Source organism: Miniopterus natalensis, chromosome 1, assembly GCF_054644295.1.
Source record: "Miniopterus natalensis isolate mMinNat1 chromosome 1, mMinNat1.hap1, whole genome shotgun sequence".
In the NCBI taxonomy this organism is placed as follows: Eukaryota; Metazoa; Chordata; class Mammalia; order Chiroptera; family Miniopteridae; genus Miniopterus; species Miniopterus natalensis.
In genome coordinates this window covers 47,306,183-47,330,378 of record NC_142081.1, presented here as the reverse complement: position 1 = coordinate 47,330,378, position 24,196 = coordinate 47,306,183, and the positions used below count along the sequence as shown (strand labels likewise).

The window sequence follows — 24,196 nt, the reverse complement described above, 5'->3', positions numbered from 1 at the left end:
GGCTGGGCGCCAGCCCCAGGGTGGGTGAGTCTTGGTCTCCAGTGACACGGAGAGCAGGGCTAGTTGGCGAGCCCTGCCTGAGCCCAGGGAAAGCTGAAATGCACACACCATACGGAGGTTGAACGGAGCTGGGCTGGCTTGTCTGCTGACGTAGAGCCCCTGGGGTTGGAATCCAGGACAAAGAAAAAGAGAGCCTGGGGGGACCTAGAGGGACAGGGGCTGAGTTGGATCCTGAAGGCTCTATGGAAAGCCACTGATTACCTTCTGTATTTGTACTGTTGTTTTTCAAGAATTTACATCTTGAGATACATGTTTCTGAGAGGTTTCTCCTACACAATGAAACCATGCATTGCTTACCTTACCCTGCATGCCCCCCTTAGCCTTCAGCACCACTAAATCAGCCACAGACAGATCCCAGCCTTGATCCTGTCTCCGCTGTGTGCCCAGCTGGGCTGTGGTGGGAAGCACTCCTGCTAATTGTCCCACGCTGAACTCCTGATTGCCTTTCTTTAGCACTTTTATTTTTTTAACTTTAGCACTTTTGTTGACTTTGGTTCCCCACAGCAATTAACTTCAGCAGCCGGCTGGGTTGGCTGGTTTTTAGCATGCAGCCAGAGGGGCAAGGAAGGCCTCCACAGGTGGCTGTTTGGCCGCAGGTCAGGTGGTTGGCCAGCAGAGCTGTTCACATGCCCTGCAAACCAGGAGAGCCTGAAGTGATTTGGGAGTGTGTTCAAGATGCCTGTTACTGCATGTGACAGCAGCTTGTAAACTGTTAAGCACTGTAAACATATAAATCAGTGTCCCTATCCAGCCTCTGCAGGGACACAGACTGAGTAGGTCCTAAACAGCACCTGTACTAACCCACATTCAGCCCTCAGCACCTCATAACGTTTTTCCTGATGATCCAGCCCATGTTTGATGATCCTGCTGCCCCATTCTTAGTTGTGCCTCTTCTTGATACGCTCACACCAGTGGCCTCAGCACTCAGCCATTTACAGGAGCCACTGTAACCTTCCTAAGATTAGGATTTTGTTTTAGAATGTCATGTGGTTTTTTTTTACATCAAGGGCTTCAGTCTGTGTGAGGTTGTGAGATGAGAGATCCAGGGAAACCCAGGAAAATATTGCCCTTTATAGTAACTACTGATATTTGGTACAGATTCACTAAAATAACCACTCATGCATTTTTTCAGACTGACGTCTCTTCCATCTAACACCTTCTACTTATCAAGTTCATGGGCCTGTGGATTGCCAAGTTCTTTTTCTTCTGTGTATGAGTCCAACTCATGGATTCTGTTGATTACAACTCCCTGTACCCAAGTGGACTCCTGGCCTGTGGACAGTGTTCTCTGTCCTCACAGATTCATCATTAGCTGTTTTAATGGTAATGATCATCTGAGCAGCAGAGCGAATTCAAGAATATTAGGTGCAGTGCTATATATCACAGGATATGAATTGCCACGTAGGTTTAGGTTGGTGTCATGCATAACCTTACCTCACTTTTCATGCACGAGCAATCAGGTTTCTGGACACTACCCTGAATCTCCACCCCCAGCAGCCTCGGCCGCTTTGCACCCTGCGTCTGCCTCTGTGTTTTTGGCTAAGTCAGCTTGGCCCCTGAGTTTCAGAAGCAGCAGTGTCCTTGTGTCTCTGGGATGACTTGACTGATCATTTTCCTTCTTCTCACCGATGTAACCATGGCTTTGTGGTGTGGTTGTGAAACTCCCTCTGCTGCCTGTTGCGTGGCTGACCTGGCAGGTAGATGACAACACTGTCCTTTCCCTGCCATCTGCAGAGAAACCTGAGTCGGGCCACCCAGGAGCAGAAGCAGTTGTCTGAGAAGCTAAAAGATGAGACGGAGCAGAAGGAGCAGTTAAGGAGACTGAAGAACGATATGGAAAATGAGCGATGGCACCTTGACAAGACCATTGAGAAACTGCAGAAGGAGGTGAGGGAGCAGGAAGAGCTGAGGGGGGGCAGGGAGCATGGGTAGGAGAGGGCATGGGGCGCACACCTGGGTTGGGACCCCTCCCCTCTGGCGGCCTGATGAAAGCTAAGGAAACCTGCAGTTATGTGTAAGCACAGATGTTTCAGGGATCTGCAGATCCCCTGAAACAGCTCTTTGGACTTGTTGAGAGTCCCAGATACAGAGAAACTGGTCTAGAATATGCCAGTCCCTTCTGGATTCTGGGCCTAGCTGCTTCCCAGTTAGAGGGGACTAAACTGGGACAGCCCATGACGAGGCGCTTTGCAGAGTCTTTAGGGGAGTCTGTCGATGAGAGAGGAGGAGATGTGATCTGTGTTTAGATGGGCCCTGAACCTAGCTTCATACAGGGTGGGCTCGCTGTGTCACTCCTTCCAGATGGCTGACATTGTCGAGGTGTCCCGCACGTCAACGCTGGAGCTCCAGAACCAGCTGGACGACTACAAGGAGAAAAATCGCAGGGAGCTTGCAGAAATGCAAAGGCAGCTGAAGGAGAAAACCCTAGAGGCAGAAAAGTCCCGTCTGACTGCCACAAAAATGCAGGAGGAGGTAAGGCCTGGTCAGAGCAGCTCCTGGCTCCACCCTTACTCAGAGCGTCCTTCAGACTGAGCTCCTCTCCTGGGAAGGCTTGAGGTGGATTCTTAAGACAACATCTGTGCTTGATTTCTCACTCTTAACCCTCTGGGGGGTTACATGGGCCAAATGGTTTTCTAAGACACAATGGACCCAGGGCCTCTAAGGTGAAATTGATAAAACTGTAACTTGATTGTTTTCTTGATTAATCCAAGATTTTCTGTCTCAAAAGACTAGCTGCCATTTATGGAGCACCAAAGGTGTGCCCAGTTGTGTCCAAATAATTTATATGTATTAATGTTTTAATTTAGTTCTAGAACAGGGATTATAGTAACCATGTCCCGTCCCCCCGCCCCCACCATTCTTAGAACATATAAACTTTTATTGGAGTGGGAGTGGTAGACAGGAGTTTCAGAACAACAATAATAGAGACAAAAAGAAATCTTCAGGAATTTATGAGTATTGAAATTATTAAAACATATTTTTGGTTTTATATTGAAGAATAATGGAGCAAAGTAACCCAAATGTTAGCTCCCTTCAGTCTTGACTTCTAAAGAACTGAGAAACATAAAGGGAATGGTTTTGATTATTTTAATGGAAAGCTGAAGGCTCTAAAATGCAAATACAGCTAATGCTGATTTCTAGACATGCTTCTCGCCAGCTGCATGACCTTGAGCACATTACCCCAATTTTCTGAGCATCTATTTTTTGCTCCCTCTTTAAAAATATGCAGAATAATAATGATTTAATAATTAAATGAGATCAAGTGAGGGACCGAATAGCAGAGGGTCTGTGTATCCTGGATATTAATGTTGTTATATTTTTATTCTAAGTCTTATTCTTTTTCATAAGCAGTGCCAAAAGCACTAAGATTCCACAGGAAAACAAGTTTTTCTTTTAAAAACAAACTTTTAATATCTTTGAAGATCAAAGAGAAGTCACCCAGAGTCAGTGTTGAAAGTGTGTGGGACACACTTCTAGAACACTGCTGAACGGGTCCTGAACGCAGATCCCTTCTGGCGCAGGGTAAAAGGACACAGGAATCCAAGTAAAAACTGAAATTAGCTCATTGACATCATAGTTCTCTCTGGCATTAAAAGAACCATTTTCATTTCTACAGCAGGTGGGGGGGAGATTCAGATATTTGCCAGGATCCCAACAAACACCTGGTATGCAGTGTTGATCTTAGAAATTCATAGTGCCAGGGTGACCCCTGCAAACAGCTTCTGTTGCCTTTTCTATGACAGTTATTCTGCTGCAGTCTTTTTTTTTTTTTTTTTTTTTTTATAATATATCTTTATTGATTTCAGAGAGAGGAAAGGCGAGGGAGAGAGAGAGAGAGAGAAACATCAATGGTGAGAGAGTCATTGATCGATCGAGCCCACAACCCGGGCATGTGCCCTGACTGGGAATCGAACCCTGATCACCTGGATCCTAGGTCGATGCTCAACCACTGAGCCATGCCCGGTTGGGCTCTGCTGCAGTCTTTAGATTGGAAGGAATCTTAGTGCTTTCCAAGTAAGGTAAGGAAACTGAGGTCCAGAGAGGTTAGTTAAGGCCAGGTGGAGACCAATGATGTCTATAGAAGAGTATTGATTCGAAAAAGGGATTCCTTGCCATGAAAACAAAGATGGCCCTTCTTAGATTTTCTCAGTGGCAAAGCCCTATTTCCATTTGAATGGCAGAAACAGACACCTCATCATTCTAAAAGGAAATTACAGATACCTCCCTGGGTCAGGCTGCCGAAGTCATGGAGTCGTTTATGACAAAAGTGAATTAACAATGCTCTGGCCAGTGTGGCTCAGTTGATTGGGTATCGTGCTGTTCACCGAAAGGTTGCCGGTTCAATTCTTGGTCAGGGCACATTCTTAACTTGATCCCTGACAGGCCGATCAGTGTTCCTCTCTCTCCTTCTCTCTTCCTCTCTCTCTAAAAATAAAAAAAAAAAATCTTAGCGAATTAACAAGTCAAGATCACTCTGGATCCTTAAAAAATTCAAGCTCAACTCTTCACCTCTCCCTACCCCATCCTAAGTTAAAAATGAAAGCCAAAGGGCCCCTTCCCAGGGACTGTTATACTCACCTTCTTTGCTTTGAGGGAGATACACATTTTATCTAATTTTGCCTTCAGTGTGGAGCTAGGAAAGTTCCAATGCAGATAATCTTCAGAGAATTAAGACTTAGAAGGTGTTGTTGTTCAGCTTAATCTTCTAAATCTCACTTAGCAAAGGGCAGTTTTGACTCTGTGAAGGCAGCACAAGTAGATTTAAAAGTTACTTGCTTACTTGTGATTGCAGACACTATACAGTTATGCTCTTGTGCATATACTTATCCGGTGCTCTTAGTGTGCCAGAGCCCTGGAGAGGTGTTCCAGGGACATCCTGGCGTCGGATGTAGGAACGTGCTGGGCAGTGGGATGAAGGGCCATGCTGGGCATGGGAAGGCACCAACAGGGAAATGCAGGCTGTGCATTTCTCACTCTCAAACCTGTGTTCTTTTGTGTGATATTATTTTATTTGATTCTCATAACAGCTCTATAAGGTTGGTTTTAAAATTATCCCAATATTGAAATCAGGAAACGGAGTCATGGAGACATTATATTTTTAAGATTATCTTTGGAGAGATTTTGAATGTTCTGGGGTACAGTGCACCCTCTGGAGCCAAAGCCTAACCCTAACCCTAACCCTAACCTAACCCTCACCCTAACCCACATCCCTTTTCATGGGATGATGTTCCTTTGTCCTTGCACTCAGTTTCATTTCACAGTCGTCTTTTCACTCAGTTTCCACCAAAACCAGACTAGGGTTTTTCTCAGGAGAGGTCTTTGTCAAGGCTGTACTATTTTCATAGAAATGTCAGGTGATCCCACAAGAGAGAAACACATTTCTGAAAGTTTTCCCACTGGTCTTTCTAAACTAGTCTGGCCTGTTGGGTCCCCCACTCCCCCAAGACCATCTTTGGGGCTTTCCCAACTTTTCTGTGAAAGTCGTCCCCAAGGGATGGTGTTCTTTCAAGGAGCTTGTTACTTACCCTCATATATTCCCTGAAGGAAATAACCCCCTGGTGTAGTCTCTTCTTGAGACTGTGCATTCAGCCATCTCCAAGAGGGTAGGAGAAGTTGAGAACAAAACAGCCAGCCTTGGGCTTCACCAAATCCATCCACACAGACGTTTCAGGAATACCTAGTGTGTGTGGAGGTGGCTTGGCCTTTCAGGGAAATTCCAGAGAAGTGGAAAACAAGGACCATCCCTTGTGAATCAAGCTCTTTTGTCTGTTGCAGCTTTCAAAGTTGTTAGTTCAGTGCCACCTTGTGGATGAAAAGAGCAGTCTCGGTTATGACCGCTGATAACATGATTTTCTTCTCTAGAGCAGTGGTTTTTTTCACCTAAGGGGCATGTTTATAATATTAGATTTTGTGCCTGCAGGTTGCTTTGGGGTCATTAATTAATTTTTATTTCCCCCTAACTTTACACCTCTTTTGGGATGATGTTGACCCAGGTGGGCCATCAGTTATCCTCTGGGAAGCACTCATCCAGCTCATTGCCTTTCAGTGTTTTTGATCACGACTTAAGGTGAGAAATACCTCTTGCATTGCAACCCAGTAATATACACACCCCTACAAATATATGAATATGTAGTGCACAAGTTTCACAAAACATTATTTGCTTGTACTCTACTCTGAGTATTTTTTTCTGTTATATTTAATTTTAAAATGCTGGTCAACATCTACTGTATTGAATTTATAACCCAATGGGTTGCTACCTGTAGCTGGAAACCACCCCCTTCCCTTTTTTATAGAAGAGGAAACTGAGGCCCTGAGGGCGGTGGCACTTGCTCAGGTCCTCTGACCTCCAGTAGTGGGGTCCACCCGATCCTCCTTGGGCTCTGCTTTCGCACTGTCTCTCCTGACATGCGCCAGCTAAGCACCGACCCCTTCTTATCCTAGATGCGCCTGATGGAGGAAGAGTTGCGGGACTACCAGAGAGCTCAGGATGAAGCACTCACAAAGAGGCAGCTTCTGGAGCAGACGCTGAAGGACCTGGAGTATGAGCTGGAGGCCAAGAGTCACCTCAAAGATGACCGCAGCAGAATTGTCAAGCAGATGGAGGTCTGTGGGCCACCTGGGCAGCACCAGGGACCTTGGAGAGCGGGAGTGGGACATGAGGGAAACAGCCTTTCTTTTCAACCTTAGCTTCTGGGGAGTCTTTGGTTTTTACGTTCTCAAATAGCCAGACATTAGGAAGGTCATTTCTTATTTGGGGAAGCATAGTTCACAGACTCATAGGACATCGGAACTGGAAGGAACGATGGAAGTAATTTAGTCTAGTGTCCTCATTGCCTTGAAGAGGAAGCAAAACAGAGTCCCAAAGAGGTCAGGTGTTTTTACACAAGGACATGTAGATGGTTCGTTTTCTGCGTGCTACTTTGGGCTGTGCTTTTAACTATGAAGGAGATGAGACTGCTGCCGATGTAGGGAGGGGCCGAGGTGTGCCTGGAGTCCAAACTGCGTAACTGCTAGGGACACCCAGCACTCCTTTGCCACGCACACCACATGCTCCATTCTTGTTCGCCAATTTTGGCCCATTTTCTCTTATGGATGATCCAGCTTTGCCCAAGCTAGCAGCAAACTGGTTCAGTTCACTTTGGGATACACAGTATAAACACAGTCCAAGACAGTGTATCAGAAAGTACTCAGTGGAGTCACCAGCTGGGGGTGATCTGTTCACAAGATGAAAGCGCAGCACATTAGAAAAGTGAATTAAGTAATAGAATCTAAATATGAACAGCCCACCAAGAATGACAGAAAGAACCTTAATATCAGTCCACCTGAACTTATAGAAAAGAATCCTCACGAATAAAACTAACCCCAAACCAGAAAGATCCTCCACACACCCCCCCCCCCCAACCACCACCACCACACTCCACACCCCAGTGGAATTTAGAGAGGAAGAAAGAGACCTAAAAACCCTCCTCAGACCTGTGGGAGAAGTTAAAATTGTCAACGTTTTGATAAAGGCAGAGAGAGCTCAGGGCCAGGGAGAGAGCTTAAATTTAAAATCAATGGAATTCCTGATTCAACTTTGCAAATAAATATAAAGAACTTTTAAAATCTCCAGGGGATTTAGTAACAGTTCATGTGTAGGAAGTAATGTTTCAGCCATTACAAATTTTATTAGATGCACCCTTTTTATTTTATTTTATTTTTTAAATTTGTTTTTATTGATTTCAGAAAGAGGAAGGGAGAGGGAAAGAGAGAAACATCAATGATGATAGAGAATCATCCATTGGCTGCCTCCTGCATGCCCCCTACTGAAGATCGAGCCCGCAACCCGGGCATGTGCCCTGATCAGGAATCGAACTGTGACCTCCTGGTTCATGGATTGACTTTCAACCACTGAGCCACACCGCCCGGGCTGGATGGGCCCATTTTAGAGGCTGGGACAACCTGGTTACAGTTTTCTAAGATTGCTATATGTTTTGCTAATGTCTTGGTTCTGATCTCATTAGGGGAGGTCATCTTGAGGCAAGCTATGTTCAACCCTGTTAACTAGGAAGCAGTTATTCTAGGACCAAACATTCTGGTTAAAAGCAAGCTAAAGCCTCATCAGGCACTGACACATGAGCCTTTGGTGTAAGGATCCTTGGCTGTGCCCCCTGAGTGCTCCTGCTGGGTTTTGTACCAGACACATTCTAGGGGGGAGAGAACCCTGTGAAGAGGTGCTTTTAGCTAAACACTGGGTTGTCAGGTCATCCCCTTCTGAAAGATTCTGACTAAAAAGAACATTTCCTTTTGCTAACTCAAAGTCTAGAAGCAGTGGCATAGCTAAGCTTCATTTGCCCCTCTGCAGTAATTTAGATATTCCATTAATTACAAAATGAGTAGCTCTCAAGGCCCCATCCTGTGAAGCACCCTGGGGGGGTATTTCCTCCCCTAAGAGGCAGTTGGCACGACTATCTTGCGGTAACTGGTATCTTACCTTTTCCTTCACTAGCGTTTCAATTCTCAGGACTTGAGCTCTGTCAACAGGAGCATTTTCTGTAAACTCAGGTGGTAGTCTTGTGTAAATGTGGCATGTGTGTGTCAGTGGTTTCCAACTTCAGTGAAGCTGGTGTCAAGAAGTCAGGGCCACTGAGCATATAGGAGGTTTGGTGCAGGACTCGGCTGTCTGTCCTGAGTTGGACGTTGGGACTCTCGACTACCAGGAGAGAGCTGTCTGGGTTTCCTACAGATTTCCATCAATAATGGGGAAGGCATGCATAGACATTTTGTCACTCATATGAGTTCTGTGACTTTTCTTAGAGAGGCACCCATAGCTTGTCAGTCAACTTAGACAACGGCAGAGACAGTATTTACTATAGATGCCTCAGACTTGTGTTTAAAAACTCATAGTGCTGGTTGCACTTTCATGTATATGGCTCTGAGTTAAAACCCAGACATATGCCGCACTGGCTGGTGACAGTGGAAACCCATGCACAAAGACCATGCCCCCAGTGCTAGGTGCAGTGGTTTATGTTAGAAGCCACTCTTTTTCACGCAAAGCTATTTCTTTTCTCCTAATGCTCAATGATGCTCCATTAGGAGCCAGCAAGGAAGATAGAAATTACCCTTCTTCTGTGACGGTTGGTTTAGCAGAATGGGTCATGCTGTCTTTATGTTGCTCCGATGTGAATTGGGGACTGCACAGCGCTAAGTGAGGTTCCTTAGAAGAAAGAGGCAGGTGCAAAAGGCTGTTAAAGATTTAACTCCTGCAGGGCTCTTGGAAACCTTAAGCAGGAGGCAGGCAAAACATTGTCCATTGTCCTGAGCTTGGAGTAGTGAGAGGAATGTGCCTTGGATGATATCTCATTTCCCTCAGGTAACTTAGACACCTTAAGCTAAGATAGATCTTAGTAGTTATTGTTTCAGAAGGGGGGAAAAAACATTTGAAAGAGATGTGCTTAAGTATCCTCGGTGCTTACATCAGGGTTTAGGGTAGTATTTTTCTCCTTTATTGTATTTCCTAACTGCATAATTACATTATGAAAGCAATAAAACATGGCTTTAAAAATACCTGCTTCGGGCAGTATGAGAAATAGACACGTCCTTCCCCAAACCCTCCTGACACCCAGCTCTGATGTGTCCTTGGGGTTTCCTTCTACAGGGCCGTCCTCCTCCTTACCCAGGTCAGTGTAAGTTAGTGGGCTGTGTTTCTGTCTTCTTTCTTAGGACAAGGTGTCTCAACTGGAGATCGAGCTGGAAGAAGAAAGAAATAACTCGGATTTGCTGTCTGAGAGGATCACTCGGAGCAGGGAACAGGTACTGCACGTCGTGGGGTGATGAGTGGGTTGTCCTGCATGAAAAAGGAAATTCAAGAGGATTTTTCATGGAGGATTCAGCTGGAGGAGGGGAGGAAAGTTCATGCCTTATGGAAATGATGGAAGATTGCTTAGTCGTCACCATAGTGAGCCACCAGGAGGGAGGCGTGAAGTGGAAGTTTCCAGAGTGGTTATGGATAACAGTGTATTAGCCATAACAGGCAACGTGCCTTTAGAGCTGAGGCTCTGAGACTCATTAGTTCAGCGAGCAATTGTGTGGGATTTGGTAGCTAGCACTATGTGAGTGCAATGGAAAGTAAATGATATGCTGTAGACTTTCACTTTAAGGACTTTACACACTAATTAGCAATACATAAACCTCTGAGGCATTCACAGTACAATAACAGTACCTTCCGTGTGAATGCTTTCTGCAGTTTTAAAAGGAGTGTCACTTACATCTGATCCTTTCAGCAACACCGGGGGGTAGCCGGGTACAGTCACCCTGGCCTTGCACTGTAGAGAATGGAGATAATTTTCCAAACTACACTAAGTATAATCGCAAGGGTTTTAGATTTTACTTCCTTATTTTTAATGAAGGAAAGTTCGGAGTGGTTAAGTCATATCCTGGGGATGCAGTACCACCTCACTAGAAACCAGTGGCCATGTCCCCACTGCCTGCCCAAAGCCCTAGAGAGAGAGAAAGTGTGCAAACATCATGGGGCAAGGATTCGGGACATTCAGCGGCCGTTTTGAGAACTTACATTCGCTGATCTCAGCCTTTCATTTACACGCTACCTGGGGATACCAGAAGAAACCTCTGATGGGACGTACATTCAGTGACAACTCAGGTGTATGCCTTGCTCCTGAAAGTGGTACTGGAGAAACTGGACATAGACACTTAGAAAATTCTTTACCTCTCGATTTGCTTTGGGCACATTCTTAATTAAACAACACAAACAAAACCTAAAAGCCTTGGGTGATGCTGAGTAAAATTTAGGAAATTATGTGTGTAAAGGATTGACATCAAAATCTGAAATACAAATTAATTTTTTCAAAATCTTCTGTATTGGAAGAAACACTTGCCTCTGGACACTTCTCACACTTTTGCACATTTACCACCTTCCCCCCATCTCAGGGTGGCTGAGAACTGGAGGTTCCGATGCATAGGGACAGTGCCATTCTGAGCTGGTTACCTCTTCTCAAGGCTGAAGGGGAATCACCGGCTCTTTTCCATCTGCCATTGTATCTGATGCTCAATAAGTGCTGGCCATGTTACTTTTATGTTCCCAGCCTTTCTGAGGCCATTGCTTCCCATATGTGCTCAGGATATTGTTTAAACTGATAGATTGAGGGAATTCTAATGGAGAGACAAGTTTTTCAGACTTTTGGATGCTTGGGCTTCGTTTTCAAATCTAACTCATATGAAAGAGAAGGGATGGATTTAAATGTGGTGAAATGATTTCTTTTCAGAACAAAGGTGAGGAGTATTTGTTTTCTCACCCATATATAGTTTCACCTGATACAGGGGTGTTTCTGATTGACTTAGAGTTGAAGGAAAATTCAGTTAAATAGAGGTATTTTACTGGCTTTGGTCTGTTTAAATCTAGAGAATGCCTTTTTTCTCTTCTTCCTCCAAAGCCGTGTTTCCATTTATGACAGTTGTCACCTTCCCAAGGATTGCCTAGGTGCTGGGTGTAGTGCATGAGCCTTGCACTGGCTTTCGAAGGCCTGAGCGGCTAAGTGACTGCCTGGGGTCACACAGTGTGTAAGAGGTGGAGCCACGGTTTGACTCCAGAGCCTACCGCCTCCCACCTGTTCCCATTGTCCCAGCACCAGACTGTAAGAGTAACCCCCTCCCCCCCAATACATTTGGGGTCTCTGTTCTCAAGTTAAAAATAATGCCATGGTGTCTCTTACTATGCATGAGGGTTCACGTCCACCTGATCTTTCTTCTCTCCTCATGAGTCCAGGATCCAGGTGGCAAAAGAGAGGCCCTGCTTGGTGTGTTTTAAATGTGTTCGATGTTCTGGCTCCTGGGCCCTGCTGTGTCATTGTTGGTAGCTGAGTACAAACAGGTAGCGGCAAGTTAGGCCTAAGTGGAGAGCTTTTCCTTGGCCATGGAGGTAAAGATGACCCAGCCCAGTGAAAAGACAATTCATCCCACCCAGGCAGCTGGCAGGTAGGACGAAAAATACCAACTTGAGAGCTTCAGATGGCTTCAGGTCTTTCCAGGGGCTGCTCGAGGCTGCTCGGTTGCCTTGGCAAAGTCCCAGGCTTCTGCAGTCACTTTAAGGAACTGCTCCCCAGTGGCCAGCTCCCACCTGCTCCTCAGTCCACACCAGGGGGAAGCAACCCCTGGGATAGAGGACTGGGAAATAAGGCTCCATCCAGATAGTCAGTGAGCCAAGGATCAAAATGGGACTTCTTTCTTTTTTAATTAAAATGATCCTAGTCTCAGAACTGCCTCCTATTATATCAGCTTTTCAAAAACCCCATGTGTACAGTTGGTTAATGATAATTTTCCTTTCTTGTGACTGAGTATCATTTTTAATGCCAGCTAGGAGTATAGGCTCACCAACCCCTTTATAGCCCAATGGTAAACACAGGTGATGGGGTTAAATATTGTTATTAGCAATCATAAATATCTCTGGCTTTTCATTAACCCAGAAGGCAGCTGCTGCTAATCCTGAGAGCTGGCTCAGACCCCGGGTGCCTCCTACATAAAACCCATTGGCATCCGATACTGTTATTTTTGATCAGAATGCTCAGGGTTTAGCATTCTTTCAGTCCAGCTGTGATGAGCAGTTGCCTTCAGCTCCCATTCTGTTTTTAGTTCAACGGGAAAGTCTTTATTTGGTCTATTTAATATCACTGAAGTGTAAACAGCACATGAAACCCTGAGCTTATATAAAGAAATGTTTTCCCAGCCTCAGATTCATTTCCCTGTTCCAGAGGAGGAAGCCGGCCAAGCCAGAGGCTTGTTGTTTTCTTGCCAGTGTGGGCTCAGGAGAAAAAGAGTCTGATCTGGAATATTCCCAACCCCTCGGGCCATCCCTAGGGACCACTGTATCGAGCACAGCCAAAACACGTCTGGTTGACAGTCAAGCCCATCCTTGGGAGCATTACCCATAACACCACGTGAGGTGCCTTGTACGAGGCTCCACATGGCAGATTTATTTTAGAATTTAGTGTCGGGCTGTCCTCTGTGAGGAGTTGCAGGAAGCCTGTCATGTTTGCCAAAAACCTTTGTTTCCAAAAGACTCAAGAAAAATGGACTGCCTGGTCACAGCAACTGTTAGGTTTTATGGCTACACATGTGTTCCTTCCTGTTCTACACTCTGATCTATTTTATGCTTTCATTTTAATAGTCGTCTTTGAGGGGATGAGTGGGTAGGAATATTTATTGTTTGTTTTGTTTCTTTCTTTGGAGAGGCACCTTTTGCCTGGGGCTCCCCAGGGCGGTCCTGAACCTGTGGAGGCCTCCCCAAAGCTGTTTCCTGAGGGCTCCTCTCCCCCGAGGCCTGCTTCCTGGCAGGGTTCAGATTTTTCAGTTAGGGCCACTGAGGGAGCAAGACTTGGCCAGTGGCTGCTTCCTGAACTCGCAAGGTTTGTCCTGAATCTGGCCTGGGCCCACAGCTGCCTGACTGCTTAGCAATCCTCACGTCCCCGCACTGTAGACACTGCTTCCTCTTGGGCTCCGAAGTCCTTGCCAGAGCTCCCCCTCTTTGTAGGATCAGTCTGTCCTTCCTGAGGGCCCTGGTCGGACAGGTTTGCTGAGAGGGAGAAAAGGAACATATGATTTTCAATCAGGAAGCCTGGATTAGAATCCCAAAGCTGTTTCCACCATTTCCAAACCTTCCACCTGGAAGTGGGGGTGACCACAGCTGCCTCAGAGAGTACAGGAGGATTAACGGGCTCCCATGCGGACACCCACAGTCACTCAGCACCTGTCACCAGGGGCTCTTGACTCTCGGTACTTCCCTCCGTGGTCCTCAGGCTGGAGCACAGCTGCAGGAGTCACCCCGACCCCCTAAAAGCAGATGCTGCACAGCTGCAACTGGACCCTCGCTTCTGCTCTGCTGGTCTTTTATTGTCTTTTGGTGTTTTGTGGCCTCACATCCCACAGCAACTAATTTTTAAATTTCTTTCTCTCTCTACAAGCCTCCAGTTCTTCCTTACCCCTTCACTTTGGGGAAAATAATCTCCCCTTCCTTCCTACCCTCCCACTCCCTCCCATACCTCTGAGCTACAGGAGCCTGTCTCCCCTAAGCCCTGAGTTATGCTCTGTCCTAGGCTCAGAGAAAGAGGTTCTGTCTGGCTCTCAAGCTGACCCCGGTGCAGGGCCTGGGTCCTGTCTCTCCCCCACTGACAGTCAGTCTTCCTGGCACATCCCTTTTTCATCACAGTCCGTCGTCTGCAATGTTTCCCTCTCCGCAAGTCTCACCCTTGCCTGCTACCAGTGCAGGGCATCTCTCCTGCCAACCCCTCTGTGATCTCACCAGCCCCCTGGCTGTAGCTGTCATCTTGTCCCTGCTGGAGTTCCAGAGGAGAGGTGTCTCCCCACCTCTTCACGCCCACCCCCTGCCCAGTCTCTGCAGCCTTGTTCCCTCTGTGCCCAGCCTCCCAGAGTGAACTTCTTGTCCAGCGCAGGTGCTTTTCCCTCCGCCCTCCTCTGCCTGACTTTCCTCAGCACTCACCCTTCTTGGCTTTTGGGACAGGTCAGTGTCCTCACTTTCTCCATGTCTCCCCTAATGGGGTAGAGTGAGGAGGGCTCCCCAGGGTGCGATTCTGGATCCCCCTTGTTCTTCTTGCATTTTTTTCCTTGGTGACCTCATCTGTCCTATGGCTTCATCCTGTAGCTCAGTCTCCACGCCTGCATCTGCAGCCCCTCCTGGACCCTAGAGGTGATGGAGAGAGTAATAGGATCTACTTCATTGGGCACTGGATTAAATGAGTAATGCTAAAAACTGCTCAAGACTTACTTGAGCACCCCAAAAGGTGGAGGATTTGCCAACATGTGCTTTCACTGTGTCATAGGCCAGCGCCAAGGGCCTGCTCCCAGAGGTGAGATGACCAAGGTCACACGCAAGTGTACACAGAGCCAGGAAGGGAAACTGGACCACCACTGCTTGTCTGTTAACTACTTTCCATCACAGTGAAAGTTTAACTGTGTCCTCCGAGAAGTCCCAGCCTGTGCCCAGGAGTGTGAACAGAACACTCTCCCCCGGGAGGCACGTCATGGTCCCATGGCCCGGCGGTGCTGACTCCTTCCCTGCGTGGTGTCATTGGCAGGCTCACAGCCTTGCTTGGAGCGGGGCTGTGAGCCCGCATTCATTACCCGTGACTTTGTGCTCATACAGCAGTTACAGGAATCCTCCCGGCGCCCTCTTCACACCATGTGATTCCAGGGCTCTGGGGCCAGGAGTGGGAACGGGCCGCAGGCGGAGTTTTACCTGCTCTGCCCGCTGACCCCTGGCATGACTGGCATTCTTCCCTGCTGTGCACAGCCCGAAGGAGACTGCCTGCCTCCCTTAGTCTTGGTTTTTATGTGGCAGCTGTACTTGAACCCTAGGTCTGTATGAAGTCTTTTCACTGAGTTGGCCTAGAGAGAGCAGGTGGCATAGTGGGCAGTGAGCAGCGGGTGTGGCCCAGGGTCTAGTCCTGTTTCCTCCGGCTATGTGTATAACTGCCCTGGCCTCTGTGTCCTCTACTGTGCAGCTCTGAGCCCCCAGGACCTAGAAGCCTGCCAGGCAGAAATGCAAAAATGTGAATATTATTATTTTTTATTTTTTTGGACCATACGGATACCCCCTTACCTGTGGGCAGAGTCCCAGCTTTCCCCCTGTGGAATCTGAGGCCTCCGTGTCCAGGCCCTGCCCATCGCCGGCCTCATTCCTTTCCACTCCCTGTCGCCCCCTGTGGGCCAGCCACACCACGCTGCTGTTGCACACCGTGGTCAGGACAGGGGTAGATAGGAGCAGATGCAAGCCTGGCCCAGCGTGGTGGTGGCCTCCTCATACTGTTTCTGGGACCCCCAGATCTTATCTCCACATGGGGACAGGATGAGCTTATCTTCTACTCACTAGGGAGCCTGTACAGGTGGTGAAAGTCCAGGTGGAGGCCAGGCTGTTATAAGAGCCCCCAGGCCTCAGGGACTCCCATGTGTACACCTCTTAGCCAGGCTGGACCCCAGCCTTAAGAAGGGAGGGACAATTTTATTTTCCTGACTCACCTTCTTATTCTGGCTTCTCTGGACTGTCCTGGGAGCAGGGTCTGGGGCTGGAGGCCCCCTGGGCATGAGGAGCAGAGATGCGGAATGTCTGGGCAGGCGACTACGCTGCTCGGTGAGGCTCATTTCCTGTTAAGATGGAAGAAATCCTCAGTAACGTTCAGCCTTTGCCTGGTCACCTGGGGCTGCCCAGCATTCCTGCTGACTTCTGTTTCTGGCATAAGAAGGGAGAAAGCTCGCAGCGTTTGTTTGAGGTGTGCTAACTGGAAGCCTTTCTGTGCTTTGAACTTGTAATGCAGCAGTCGGGCGCAGGGGACACTAGCTCTGCCTAACACTAGTTGTGCAGATTTCAGGCAGGTTGGGTGACTGACTTGTTCCAGTTTGCCTGGGACTCTCTCAGCTTTAGCACTCGAAGTCCTGTGTCCTGAGCACATCTCGGTCCTGGGCAAGCTGGGATGGTGGTCACTGTACAACTTGACTGACTTCTCTAAGCTCCAGTGTCCCTGGCAGAGACTGTATTACCTGCTTCTTAGGGTTGCTCTGGATGTAATAGGATAGTGCATGTGGAGTGCTAAGCAGATGTATCAGTTTTTAGAGCTGCTGTAACAAAGGACCACAGACTGGGTGGCCCAGAACAACAGAAGTTCATTGTCTCAGTTCTGGAGGCTGAGGTCTGAAATCACAGTGTCAGTAGGGCCATATTCCCTCTGGACCCATAGGGGACTCCCTCCTTGCTCCTTCACGGGAGTTTTCTGGCAGTCTTTGTGTTCCTGGACTTGTAGATGCCTCGCTGAAATCTTCCGTCTTCACGTGGCGCTCTTCCTGTGTCTCTGTCTCCACACGGCTGCCGTCTTTCCTCTGTGCACATCTGTCTCTGCATCCAAATTTCCCCCTTTTATAAAGACCCTAGTCATATTGGATTAGGGCCCTCTTCATTTTTACTTGGTTACCTCTGTAAAGACCCTGTTTCCAAAGAAGGTCACATTTGAAGCACGGGGGGGGGGGGGGGGGGAGGGGGGGAGGGTTAATACTACAGTGTATCTTTTGGGGGGACACAATTCCACTCACAACAGCAGGGTTAGTTGTGACTGTTATGCTATTCGTATCATTGTCTTCGCAATCATCCAGAAACTAAGAATATCTAAGAAACAGCTCCTGCGCCAAGGAGAGAAATGGCAGGCGGCCTGTCACGAAGAGGAGCTGGCCTGCTAGAATTCCGTGTCTGAGCCATTTCAGCACAAATGCTCTGGGAACAACCCCACTAACCCCGGGCTTCTGCTCTGTTTGGTGTAGATGGAACAGATGAGGAGCGAGCTGCTTCAGGAGAGAGCTGTGAGGCAAGACTTGGAGTGTGACAAGATTTCCTTGGAGAGACAGGTGAGGGCGCTGGCCCCAGGAGCCCTTCCCACTCTCCCTCCCCGAGGCTTTGGATGGGCGCCCCCCAGTGGCACCTTCTTTGCTCAGCAGCCGAAGAACTCTGGGGCGTACCTCGCCCACGAGAGGTATTTCTAAGACCATTTCCAGAGAGGATTTTCTCAGTAATATTAAATATGCTTGGAAGTTTACAGGTGGGGGGAGGTGGAATTGCAAGTGTTTTCTAAACCCTAAAACAGGCTAAATCCAGTGTAAAGGGAATAATGAACCAGGGTTATCAAACATGAGTTGCTAACAAAGCTTACTTATTGTTTCTTTTACATGCTGTTCACGTAAATTCACTGAATATGATATGTGATATTGGGGAAGGAACATATTTCTCCTGAAAATAGGTTCATGAAAGGTCAAGGTCATTTGTCTGACATCCAAGAGCCCTAGGCCATGGCAAAGATTTTACTCAGGCTTATAAGGAATGTGACAGAATCTCTCCTGGCCTGTCAGGACTGGGGTGCAAGGCCTTCCCCTGGAAATATCCTTGGCTCTCCCAGGTCCCCGAGGCCACCCCTCTGGTGTGGGAAGCAGGCTCATCGCAGTCACTGACTGACTGCTGGCTCCCCTGTAACCTGCTCTGCAGAGAGTGAGTTGGACACACAGCCCCCTCACAGTGCCCCTGTCTGATTCCAGAACAAGGACTTAAAGAGCCGGATTATCCACCTGGAAGGTTCCTACCGGTCCAACAAAGAGGGGCTGGTGGTGCAGATGGAGGCCAGGATCGCAGAGCTGGAGGACCGTCTAGAGAGCGAGGAGAGGTGAGCTGCCTGGCTGTGGTGTGGAGACCTGGTAGGCAGTGACCGTCACATTGCAGGGTGCTCTTACTTTTGTACCTTTCCATCCTCAGAGGCCTTCACGTGAGGAAGGCAGAGCAAGTACAGCTTTGCTGTTATTTTTATTTCCATTTGACAGATGAGAAAACTGAGACCCATCCAAGTAAGTGCTTGAGGAAGGTAGCCTGGCTGAATATTGGTGTAGCTGGACTAAAACTCAGGACTCCTGCTCTTAGTCCATAGCATTTTCATTGTTCTTGCTGCTGCTTTCCCCAGCCCCTCAGTAGCACAGGGTGCCTCACAAACTACACGTTTGAGCCAGATTACAGGCAAGGGGGCTGACTGCCCCGAGGGCCGAGCGTATTTGCTTTGTTTAGCAGAGGCCGAGTGGCCATCTGTCGAAGATGGGCAGGTCGCCCCACAGTGGGTGGGAAGAACATGGGATCAGGTGACCACACACCATTTTTTGCAGCTAACTCTCCAGTTGCATCCCCAGGACCAGCACCAGGTTGAACCTGACCAGCCTCAGTTCTTAGTTGTGGCCCCTGTCCTTCTGGGAGGGGTGTGTGTGTGCATACTTGTGGGTGTGACATTTCACATAATCTGCTATCGGTAGGAGTTTTGGAGGCAGCCTGGGGCAGGGTCTGGCAGTGACCTTCTGTCTTACAAAGTAAAGTTCAGGACAGGAAGAACTCAGGGCAGGTCTGGTCCCAGCTCAGCCCCTCAGTGGCTCTGCAACCCAGGGCAAGTCACCCCCCTTCATGGAGCCCATTTCCTCATCTGTCTGATGACCAGCCCTTTCATCCTGTAGTCACATGTCTCCCTGACCTTCAACCTTGAGGGGACCGGGCAGCTCTGGCTGGGGCTTGCCCTCCTCCACAGCCTGGGCCGGGCTTCCTGTGGGGCTGGGATTAGAGAGCCCTCAGTTTTGCTTCCTCCACTCTTGCAGGGACCGGACCAGCCTCCAGCTCAGCAACCGACGACTGGAGCGGAAGGTAAAGGAGCTCCTGATGCAGGTGGACGATGAACACCTGTCGCTGACTGATCAGAAGGACCAGGTGAGGGACCCTCCGCAACTTCATTTCCAATGAGACTCTGTCCCAGGCTGGGAAGCAAGAGGTTGGCCTGGCCTCCGTGGGCAGGTGATGGGACTGTGTGGACTAATCCCTGTCTTTCCACTCCACCCAATTACAGCGTAGACTGGAGCCTCTCTAGGCTGTTTAACGAGGAATTTAGCAAACTTCCAACCCTGAACTTGACTTGTAAAAAGCAGACTTGTCTGTCACAGAGGCTTATCTCCACTTTCCCATGAGACTGGTTGCCGCCCTTTGGGCATGTTGTGGTTGCCTGGAAAGGGGGCTGGATTGCTGGCCTGTCCGTGCTGGGGCTTCTCCATCCCAGTTGGGCTGGTGAGCAGCCAGCACTCACCTGTCCTCTCTCCCAACACAGCTGAGCTTGCGCTTGAAAGCAATGAAGCGACAGGTAGAGGAGGCCGAGGAGGAAATCGACAGACTGGAGAGCTCTAAAAAGAAACTGCAGAGGGAGCTGGAGGAGCAGATGGACGTGAATGAGCAGCTGCAGGGACAGCTCAACTCCTTGAAGAAGAACTTAAGGTGGGCAAGTGCAGTGACCCCACAGGGGCCGTCACCCCCTGCATTTGAAGAGAGCTTGATGCTTGTAGGACACCCTCACTTCTGTTGCTTGAAGACAATTTTTTGTTGTCGCCTTTTGGGGGTCATCCCATCCTACAGAGAGTGGCTATGTGCACTTCAGTCAGCCACGTGCTCAGTAGGGCCTCACATGTGTCATCCTCACACCAGTGCCCCGATGTCAGCCAGGCAGGTATTATCCCTGTTGTCCATAAGGGGAAACTGAGGCTCAGAGCAGGTAAAACTAGCTCCCGCCACCATGGAGGGGGCAGCTCCTCCATCAGCCCTTAGCACTGCTACTTTTACGTGACTTCAGGAGAAACAGATAAATTTTTGGTTCGTATCTTCATGAGGACTAGGATATCCTGGGTTGCTTCTATAGCTCCACTGCCGTAGGCTTAAGGGGTTTGGGTGGGGGTCGCTATCCCTGCCCTAGGGTCACTGCCTTGGGCATTGGGGTGAGCGGGTGGGTTAGGTTCATGCTCCTCCATGGAGGTGAGCCTTTCCTAGAAGCTGACTATGCTGATGGCACAGGTAGTTATCTTATAAGTGAACAGAAGACTCTAGCCCCCTGACAACCCCCCAGGGCCGGCATTAGGGTGCAACATTTAAGGGGGCACCAAAACTCTTAGTAATCAAGATAGATAATATTACACGCAATATTTTAAAAATAACGCCAAAAAAAAAAAAAAAAATCCCCAGTGGACAAGATATCAAACATTTAAATTAAGATGGGATCAATAACAGCACCCAGATGAGCCATATTGGAGCTTGAGGCAGAAGGAAAAATCAGTACTACTGACCTTGTCCCTGCCCTGCCCTGCCCAGCCCATCCTGCCAGCATGGGCTCCCAGAGAGGCGGGCTTTTGCTCCTGTTGTTCAGGGCGCCGGCGGGTGCAGACCAGGTTAAGTTCACATGCTTCCCTGGCGCTCAGTGGGGTGGAGAGGCAGGAACCCAAGCCCCTTCCTTGTCTCCAGATGAGGGGTGAGCCCCAGTGCAGGGCCAGGAATCATGACCATGTTTTCTCAGCAGACTGAAGAAGCCGCCCAGTAAAGTGCTGGATGACATGGATGACGATGACGACCTCAGCACCGACGGGGGGAGCCTCTACGAGGCGCCACTGAGCTACACCTTCCCCAAGGATGCCGCCAGCCAGCTCTGAGTCCACTCCCCGGGCTGCGGAGGTGGCCCGTCATTCCTCGCAGGGACCCTCGGCCGCCCGCAGCAGGAGGCAGGAGAGGCAGCTGAGACCCGTCGCAGCCTCTCCACGCAGCCAGCCGGCTCCTCTGCGCTCCCCTCCTTGCATCTCTGCGCGGGAGCGCAGCTCCTCTATCTTAGGGAGCAGTTGCAGTTTAAATGTTGAGACGCCCGAGGCCTGGCAGCCACCACCCATTGGGGTATTTTGGAAAATGTAATTTGGCAGGCTGAAGTCCTCTCTGCACAGCTGTCTGCATTGCTGCTCCTGCCTCCGCTGCACCACTCCTGCCGGGAGAAAGGGCCCAAAATGCTAGTTACTGTTTAATAGCTGCTGTGCGTGGCGGGAAGTGATGTACAGGCTGGACATATTTTAAAGCAGACCTTCTCCTGACCGCTGCTGTTAACGTTTTGGGATGTGACAGAGGCTTCCTGGGGGGTTCACACATCTATATTGAGTATTATTTTTTTAAATGTGAAGCTACTACATTTTAAGTATTGAGGAGCAGAGGCATGGGAGAGACGGTAGAATAAAGACCACTTTGGACCGCAGAGTTGGAAGAAAAGAATTGGTGATAAGGGACAATGAAGCCTGAGATGAGAAACAGGTGGTCTCAGTAAACAACTCGCTGATGGAAGGAGAGACGGTCAGAGGGTCACTTGTATTTGTGGCCTTGGCTGTTTATTTTATCTGGAATTTTGTTATACTTTCTGAACCGTGTTGAGACCAATTCCCAGTCACCAATTGCAGTTTCTTTTACACAGGGGATGGGGAGACTAGCAAGTAAGGTTTTTAACAGATGATGTGGTTTCTGGAAGGATGGGCGCCCAGGCATTTGTTATTGGTCCCCTCCTCCCTACTACAGCTGGCCTCGGAACTGGGTGCTCTGGTCCTTGGACTGGTGGTTGCTTGGTGGGGAATAGGAGGGTGTGGGGACAAGGCTCATGGACTTAGGGGCGAGGAAGAGACAGGCGGTGTCCAGTAAGGTCACAGGGAGGGGAGAAGGGAGAGGAGATAAGCAAGTGTGTGCAGGTTTGGGTGGGAAGGAAGAGAAGGAAGAGCTTGAAGGCTGGGAGATGTGTAGACAGGAGGGGAATTGAGCAGGCTCTCACATTTATGTCCAGAAAGGGAGGAAAGAAACAGAAGTCAGACGGAGGTGTGTCAGTGCAAACGGGAAGACTCCTTGCAACTTCCTGGGACAGAGGGATTGGGTGAGATCTGGGGCAAGGCCAAGTGGCAGGGACAGAATTATAGGGAGCATGGCCCTGGGAAGATGCAGGGTACCCTGGCACTCCCTCCTGGCCTTCCTGGTGTCTCCTCCCACTGTGACAGTCCCCAGGTGCACCCAGAGGCCGGGTCCCATCACAGCTGGGCTCCCATAGGTCAGGGCAGAGAGAACCCTGTTAGTTGTGAACATGTATGAGGCGGAGATGACTGTTACTCTGCTTCAGCAGTGTGCCTAAGCATCCTGGTAGATGGGAGGCCTGTGGACCTGAGAACTCCATGACGGTTGCCCTGGAGGAGCAGGATATCTCAGGGCCCTACCTACCCCATGTCACAGAGCCCACAAAACAGGATTCAGAGTGATCAGCCTGGTTTAAGGGCAGGTATAATCCCTCCCCACTCCACCCCCCACCCCAGCCCACCAACAAAGGTGAGGCCCCTGGAGCAGGACAGCCAAGCCCTCCGCTACCTCTAACTTGGGGTGTGGAGAGATTCCTCCCTTTAGCCATTCATTCATTTAGCAAATTTTTATTGGGCACCTATGACTTGTCAGGCACTGTCCTCAGCACTGGGAATATAACAGTGAGTAAAATGAATCAAAATCCCACCCCTCCTGGAGCACAGTCAGGGGAAAGGGGGTGATAGACAACAGTCATACAAACAGACACAGAGGCTGAGCCCTCTGTACCCAGTCCTGGGTCCCCAATGTCCTCTGGGGGATGCAATGGTCTTGAGTTGGTAGACTGGCTCCCTGGAACCCCAAAGGTTTCTTTGACCCTCACTCAGTATGTTCTTGATTTCCTTGCTGCACCCACCATCGTGAGATATTTGCCAAGAAGCCTGTCTAATAATGCCTCACCCACTCATAGCTAAAGCTGGGAGATGAGAAAGCTCTGAAGCCCAAGAGCTTTGGGAACGAGTATCTGTCTTGGTGTGTGAGAAAGTCCCTGCCCCTTATTTTGGCCAATTCCTTCTGGTACTCAGGGGCTGTGAGAAGCAAACCTGCCCATGAAGAGAGAACAAAGATCACTCAGAAGACTTGCATCCTTACCTTAGAAAATGGGCTGTTTCACATGTTGTATGTGCCATCTACACAGTATTGGAGCTGGCAGTGAGCGGGTTGCACGTAGTGAGCTTTGGGGTGGGGAGGGTACTGGCCTGGGCGTTCAAAGGTGTTTATGTTACCCCAGTGATCCTGATGGAGCACATGCCCCCAGAGCCCCAGATTCCCAGAGTAAATGAGGACCAGGGCCCAAGGTCCTTTCCAGTTCTGACATGCTCTCATTCTTTGATTTTATTACATACACATGATTTTTTGTCGTTGCTTTAAGAACTAACCCTACTCAAGATTATTTTCTTTAGCTTGCTTAAAAAGAAAAAAAATATTTAATGAACAAATACGTGGCCAATGCAATGCCAAGGAGACAATCATCATATATCTTTATAATTTTTTTCCTGCTCCTGAGAGTCATTCGACAATGCCAGTAGGCTCATTCCGTCGGGTTTCTGCATTCGGGTTTGTTTTGGTTGCTTTGGTTTGTCGTGGGGGAGAGACATTCTTATGCAGCTACCTCCATGTCAGTGAACTCCTGATCAAGCAAGATTGCTTTCAATAAACGGTGTCACCTGACTGGAATCTCAGCTCTCCCGTTATTTTGACTTACTTGTTTTCTCCAGAGCTTTGCTCTGTGTCTGCCAAGAAATAGCCAAAGTGAATGGCGGGGAGCTACTCGAGGAAGTGAAGTAGGGTGGCATTCCAGGCCCCAGACCAGGCTCTGAGACGGCAGGGTGGGGAGTGGGCCAGTGGTGAGCACCGAGAATTAGTGATCCTGGGTGGCTGTGATGTTCT

The 24,196-nt window shown here is 48.9% G+C and overlaps 1 protein-coding gene across 1 annotated transcript in view; it reads left to right on the top strand.

Moving 5' to 3' along the window:
- CGNL1 (cingulin like 1) overlaps positions 1–23,977 on the top strand; it is a 136,179-nt gene extending 112,202 nt beyond the window's left edge. Inside the window, exons 11-19 of the mRNA XM_087821276.1 lie at positions 1,795–1,947; positions 2,362–2,532; positions 6,502–6,663; positions 9,763–9,852; positions 17,374–17,457; positions 18,139–18,263; positions 19,228–19,336; positions 19,728–19,891; positions 20,961–23,977. Of these exons, the coding sequence (XP_087677402.1) occupies positions 1,795–1,947; positions 2,362–2,532; positions 6,502–6,663; positions 9,763–9,852; positions 17,374–17,457; positions 18,139–18,263; positions 19,228–19,336; positions 19,728–19,891; positions 20,961–21,090 (1,188 nt within the window). The 3' untranslated portion in view covers positions 21,091–23,977. The remainder of the gene's footprint in view (positions 1–1,794; positions 1,948–2,361; positions 2,533–6,501; positions 6,664–9,762; positions 9,853–17,373; positions 17,458–18,138; positions 18,264–19,227; positions 19,337–19,727; positions 19,892–20,960) is intronic.
- The last annotated feature ends 219 nt before the right edge of the window (positions 23,978–24,196 follow it).